General features: G+C 47.3%; 1 protein-coding gene across 1 annotated transcript; it reads left to right on the top strand.

Moving 5' to 3' along the window:
- The first annotated feature begins 256 nt into the window (after positions 1–256).
- Positions 257–5,244, top strand: LOC113223451 (succinate dehydrogenase [ubiquinone] flavoprotein subunit, mitochondrial). The gene is made up of 5 exons (XM_026452927.1): positions 257–486; positions 1,526–1,687; positions 2,588–2,731; positions 3,052–3,216; positions 5,032–5,244. Exons 3-5 carry the CDS (start codon positions 2,615–2,617, stop codon positions 5,182–5,184), a joined length of 435 nt encoding a protein of 144 aa, XP_026308712.1. The 5' UTR covers positions 257–486; positions 1,526–1,687; positions 2,588–2,614; the 3' UTR covers positions 5,185–5,244.
- The last annotated feature ends 1,191 nt before the right edge of the window (positions 5,245–6,435 follow it).

Here is a 6,435-nt window from a genome sequence, read left to right as displayed (position 1 = left end):
ATGCTTCATTATTTGCAAAATACCACATACAGTAATACGATATAGATGTCTTCCCCTTCTCCACTAAGTAGCATAAATTAAGACTTTAGAGAGGAAGTGTGCCTTTTTCATGTCGTATCTGAGTCAGTGAGTATCCTGTTTGGAAACAGGCTTCATCCTGGTTTTCTGGAGTGCCGAGTTGGGGTGGAAAGGAGGACCGGGGGCTCAGTCCTTCCTTGCCCCTTGGGCTGCCCTTCAGGGTTAAGTAGAGAGTCTCAGCTGAGCTCCCTGGATGCACAGGGGCACCTGGGAACATAAGAAGGGGAACAGTTTGCAAGGGGAAGTTTAAATTACTGTCCCCCATAGCATCTGTTCCTTCAGGACACTAACCCTCTGCATCTGTGTCTTCTGTGTCACCAGTGGCCAACAGTGTTGCAAACAGGAACCCGAGGTTTTCACTTCACTGTTGATGGGAACAAGAGGGCATCTGCTAAAGTTTCAGATTCCGTAAGTTCATGCCTTTTGTTCCATTATAAATGATTTTTTGGCTTGGGGGTAAGGATCTATACCAGTTTCTTTTCATATGAGTCATAGACATAAGAGAAAAATTTATCATAGGTATCCAATGCATGCTGAAATTATTTTCAGTGTAGTAGTACTTAACTGCAAGTACAAACACAAACATAGATGTTAGCATTTTTACTTATATCTCTTTTTTTTTTTTTTTTTGAGATGGAGTCTGGCTCTGTTGCCCAGGCTGGAGTACAGTGGCCGGATCTCAGCTCACTGCAAGCTCCGCCTCCCGGGTTTACGCCATTCTCCTGCCTCAGCCTCCCAAGTAGCTGGGACTACAGGTGCCCGCCACCTCGCCCGGCTAGTTTTTTGTATTTTTTTAGTAGAGATGGGGTTTCACTGTGTTAGCCAGGATGGTCTCGATCTCTGGACCTCGTGATCCGCCCGTCTGGGCCTCCCAAAGTGCTGGGATTACAGGCTTGAGCCACCGCGCCCGGCCGTTTACTTATATCTCTTAACGTATCTATAAACTAGATTTAAATTTAGATCAAATAAAGCAATAAATTAAAGTGAACAGTATCTGCTGTGATAGATGATAAAATTCCTACTGAAATTAGGACCGTGGGCCACTCAGGTGTGGGTTCCTTGGTATTCAGTGTGCCTGTTCTCTCTCTGTTGGAAAACTGAAACTTGCTGAGAAGTTCTTTTCTCATAAGCTCACAATAGCGACTGAATATTCCTTGGCACCTTCTCAGCCATAAGCACAGGCCCTGAAGTAGAGTTGTGGTCCCCAGTCTGATCCCACGCGACAGACCTTCTACCATTCATAGAATCTGATTGTCGGTCCCTTCTCCACGTGCGAATGTGCCCCCCTCTCCCCGCACTGTTCAGGGCTCAGCCCCGGGACAGGATGGAGGCCCTGTGTGCCTAGCAGGTGGTCCTTTTGTCTTTGTCAAGCTCCTTCACTGTAACAAGCGTCTTCGTGTTTGGCATAGTGGAGCACGTGATTGACAGGTGAATTTTTCTTTTCCAGATTTCTGCTCAGTATCCAGTAGTGGATCATGAATTTGATGCAGTGGTGGTAGGCGCTGGAGGGGCAGGCTTGCGAGCTGCATTTGGCCTTTCCGAGGCAGGGTTTAATACAGCATGTGTTACAAAGCTGTTTCCTACCAGGTCACACACTGTTGCAGCGCAGGTAAGAGAAAGGTGCCCCACCGTGCTCCCACTCTGTGCAGGTCCCACACAGCCTTGTGCTTTCTACCTGGGCAGCCTCCTGCCTTCTCCCCATGCTCCAGCCACATGGCCTCTTGCTGTGTCTTGCTCACTCAGCTTACCCTCTCAGCGGTCTTTCCCTGGAGCCTGTTCCCTGGAGACTTTGAAGGGCTGGAGCTTTGTTGTCACTCCTAGTTGGGACTCCAGTCACACTTGGGTTTTCTTTGACCATCTCGCCTACTTTCCTCCCCACCCACCCCCACCGCCCCAACACCTTAAGAAAAGGAGATCATCTAAAGAGGAGGAATCAGAATTTAGGGTGGGGAAGGAAAGGACAAGGGTTTTATTTGTCCCCGTGCTGCTGTCTTCTGGGACTCTCTGAGGAGTAAGACGGTGGTGGGCACACACAGCCAAAGGAAGTAGGGGTACAGGGGAGTGCGACTCTGAGTGTGGAGCTTATTACTTGGGAGGAAGCACTTCTGGTCTTTAACACATGCCCGTAAATGCCACTGGGAAGATTTGTTAGTACAATTATCTGGAAAGATTTGTTGAGTACCTTTTCTGTGCCAGATATGTTAGGTAATAAGCATATTACAGGTGGCCTTTCCCTCACGGCTCCGGTCTGCCCTTCCTGGAGCTCCCTCTGTCTCCACCACACAGATGAGGAGACTGAGGCTAAGGGATTGAATCACTGGGCAAGCTGGGGAGGGTTGTGACCCGGAATCTGTCGGGCCTCGCTGCTCCTCCGCTGAGGTCAGCCCTCGCTGGGAGTCACTGCGTGAGGAGTTGGCTTTCTCTGAATCCCCCAGTGGGTGGATTTGGGCCTGGAAGACAAAGCTGGGGCTCCTGTTTGTGGCTTGTAAGGAGTGGTTGGTGTTTCCAGGGAGGAATCAACGCTGCTCTGGGGAACATGGAGGAGGACAACTGGAGGTGGCATTTCTACGACACCGTGAAGGGCTCCGACTGGCTGGGGGACCAGGATGCCATCCACTACATGACAGAGCAGGCTCCCGCCGCCGTGGTCGAGGTGATGGGCAGGAGGCTCTGGGTGCCCTCGTGGTCTGTTTCTAGTCAAAAAGAGTCCTGGAAAGGATGTAAGCAATTGAGGCAGATGTGGCCGGCCGAAAGAATGGTGATGGGCAGAGCTCACAAGAGGAGTCATTTTCCGTCACGAACTATGCATTACACGTAACAAGAAGACTTCTCTTTGATGAAGTGTTGACATTTTCATAAAATAGGTTACTTTGGGTTTGCAGATTTGTGTTAAAGTTGTTCAGTATAGATGAGCTATGAATATCTTGACTCCTTCAAGGTAATAAGGTTTTTGTTTGTTTTTATCTTTCACAGCTGGAAAATTACGGCATGCCGTTTAGCAGAACTGAAGATGGGAAGATTTATCAGCGTGCATTTGGCGGACAGAGCCTCAAGTTTGGAAAGGGCGGGCAGGCCCATCGGTGCTGCTGTGTGGCTGATCGGACCGGCCACTCACTATTGCACACCTTATATGGAAGGGTAAGACTGCCCTGTGCCCACCTGAGACAGGACATGTAGTGCTGGGGCTTACGGTGACAGCGGGGAATGGGTTAGCGTGCCCAGTGAGTCCGCCAGAGATTATGTAAAAAGCAACAGAGAACAGCGGTGTAGGACACATGCAGCGACTGTTGATGTGAAAGGACGAGGCATGTGCTGTGAGAAGCTGTCTCTAAGGCAATATGTTATTTCTTGTATCCATTTTGGAAAGTTGAATTGATAATCTTATATACTAGGTTTTTAACTTGGGATATGTGATACTCAAATATAAGAAAAGAGCAAGCAGGCCAGGCACAATAGCTCACATCTGTAATCCCAGCACTTTAGGAGACCAAGGCAGGAGGATCACTTGAGACCAGCCTGGACAACATAGCGAGACCCTGTCTCTACAAAAAGTTTAAAAATTAGCTGGGCATGGTGGTACATGCTTGTAATCCCAGTTACTCAGGAGGCTGAGGCAGGAGGATCACTTGAGACCAGGATCACTTGAGACAGTGAGCCATGTTCATACCACTGCACTCCAGCCTGGGCAACAGGAGACCTGTCTCAAAAAATGAAAAAAGTATTTTAAGGCTGTTTTACCACCTCTGAGTTCCTGAATGGGTTGGTTTTGTTTGTTTTGTTTTGTTTTGCTTTGTTTTTGAGATGGAGTGTCACTCTTGTCATGCAGGCTGGAGTGCAATGGCGCAATCTCTGCTCACTGCAACCTCAGCCACCTGGGTTCAAGCGATTCTCCTGCCTCAGCCTCTTGAGTAGCTGGGACTATAAGTGCACACCGCCATGCCTGGCTAATTTTTTGTATTTTAGTAGAGACAGGGTTTCCCATGTTGCCCAGGCTAGTCCCGAACTCCTGAGCTCAGGCAGTCCACCCGCCTTGGCCTCCCAAAGTGCTGGGATTACAGGCATGAGCCACCACACCTGGCCATGGATTGTTTTAATGTTAATTGTTATCACTGGACAAAGACTTGAGGTGACAATAGTTACTGGGTAATCAGGGTCAACTTTGGCGTGGCCAAATAATATTCTGAATGGTATCGATTCAGAATATTCAACATTCTGAACTTTGTTGTTTTCTGATGAATGGAGACAGACCATTAATTTGCGAGTTGTGAGAACACCAGTGCCTTCTCTGTGGCTGAGTGCAGGGATGAGTGTGTGGTGGGAGGAGAAAGCAGGTCCGTCCGGAGCAGGAGCTGTCATGTGGGGAGCTGGCCCAGGCTTACGAGGGCACCTCGCACCGGCTGAGGGAATAGCAGGTCCAGGCGGGCAGCGCTGTCCAGTGCCTACCTTTCTGCAGTGCTGCAGTCTGCTTGTCTGCAACCATCCACATTGGGAACTGCCAGCCACATGTGGCTGTTGCTAATGTGGCAGGTGTAGCTGAAGAGCTGAACGTTTGATTTATTTTAATTAATTAAGTGGTTATGTGTTGCCAGCAGCTCCCACCTGGGCTGTGACCCCATGGTCTGTGGACCTCACTCTGGCATCAAACTCTGAGCGGAGCTGCCTGTGGCCACCAGACAGTGTGGAGTGCCTCTTCGGGTTGTGTAGAAATAGGAAATGTGTCACCAAAATAGGAGCTGTTGCTGCTGCGTTCTCTAGTGCACCTGCCTTGTTTGTGCTGCTCGGTGTGGAATGCCTCTCGGGCTCTGACAGTGTCCTTGACTCTGTTGCTGATCTCCTTGGATTTACCTGGTCCATTTGGATCAGGTTCTTTCACCTATTCACACGAGCAAATACCACCTTAAAACCTCAAAGGTTGGCTTAACACTTCTTGCCCTTTTTTTTCCTTTCTTTTAGTCTCTGCGATATGATACTAGCTATTTTGTGGAGTATTTTGCCTTGGATCTCCTGATGGAGAACGGGGAGTGCCGTGGTGTCATCGCACTGTGCATAGAGGACGGGTCCATCCATCGCATAAGAGCAAAGAACACTGTTGTTGCCACAGGGTAGGACTCTAATTTCTACTTATTTCATTTATAAAAATGAATAACTTTCATTTAGAGTTTCTTTGTTTTAATGAAAATAAAGGTATTATAGAATAGCGGTTCAGACACAGGCCTTGATATAACCTTGTGAGGGTGATGGCCTCTCCCAGCCGTGGTTCCTCACCTGTAAAGGGTAAGGACGGGAGCACCTGCCTCAGGCGGTGAGAAAGCATGGCCCTCAGTAGACCGGAATGGCTGCCATCAGGTTCACAGCTTACCTGTCCCAATTTTAGATGAGGAAACTGCGGCCCAAAGAGTCCCATGGGGTTTTTTGGCAAAATCCCTCTTGTTTTAGTGGGTACTGGGTTAATACTGATTCCTGGGATGGATAAGTCCTTCTTCTCCACATAATGAAAATAAGTAACTTTAATTTTATACACTGTCAGTTACTTTAACCATTTTCAAAGTTAGAAAGTGTCAGTACAGCAAAGGAAAAAATCAGCAAAACTACAGGTTGGGAAAAAATATTTTCCAAACCATATATCTAATAATATCTTTGTATCTAAAATAGAAAAAAAAACCCTACTAAAAACAACCTTCTAAACCCTACTAAAAAACAACCCTACTGAAAATGGACAAAGGACTTGAATAGATATTTTTCCAGAGAAGACAAACATGGCCAATTGATGTATGAAAAAATGCTCAACATTACTGAGCACCAGAGAAATGCAAATTAAAACCCCAATGAGACATCATCTCATCTCACTCCAGTTAGAATGGCTGTTACCAAGAGGACAAAAGAGAGCAAGTGTTGGTGAGGATGTGGAGAAAAGGGAACCCTGTGTGCTGTTGGGGGGAAGGTAAATTAGTACAACTATTGTGGAAAACTCTGGAGGTTCCTCGAAATTCACAGGACTACCATGTGCTCTAGCAACCCCATTTCTGGGTGTATATCCAAAGGGCATGAAATCAGAAGCTCAAAGAGACACCTGGACCCCCATGTTCATTGCAGCGTTGTTCACAGTACCCGAGATATGGAAACAACCTAAATATGTGTTGGTGTTTAATGAAAATGTGGTGTGTATACACAACTGAATATTACTCAGCTGTGAAAACGAAGGGAATCCTGTCATTTGTGACAGCATGGATGAACCCAAAATCATTATGTTAAGTGAAACAAGCCAGGCACAGAATGACAGATACTGCATGTCACTTATACGTGGAATCTAAAAAAGTCAAAACTCATGGAAACAGAGTAGGACAGTGGTTGCCAGGG

This window comes from Piliocolobus tephrosceles, unplaced genomic scaffold, assembly GCF_002776525.5.
Source record: "Piliocolobus tephrosceles isolate RC106 unplaced genomic scaffold, ASM277652v3 unscaffolded_41411, whole genome shotgun sequence".
NCBI classification, from domain to species: Eukaryota; Metazoa; Chordata; class Mammalia; order Primates; family Cercopithecidae; genus Piliocolobus; species Piliocolobus tephrosceles.
Note: the sequence above shows the minus strand (reverse complement) of the source record. Positions and strands in the feature narration are given on the sequence as shown.

Excerpts from the sequence above, each read along its gene's own strand:
- LOC113223451 (XM_026452927.1), top strand. The coding sequence starts at position 2,615 with ATGGAGGAGGACAACTGGAGGTGGCATTTCTACGACACCGTGAAGGGC. Across the intron at positions 2,732-3,051 it reads CTCCCGCCGCCGTGGTCGAG|CTGGAAAATTACGGCATGCC; the intron begins GTGATGGGCAGG and ends TATCTTTCACAG. Across the intron at positions 3,217-5,031 it reads TGCACACCTTATATGGAAGG|TCTCTGCGATATGATACTAG; the intron begins GTAAGACTGCCC and ends CCTTTCTTTTAG.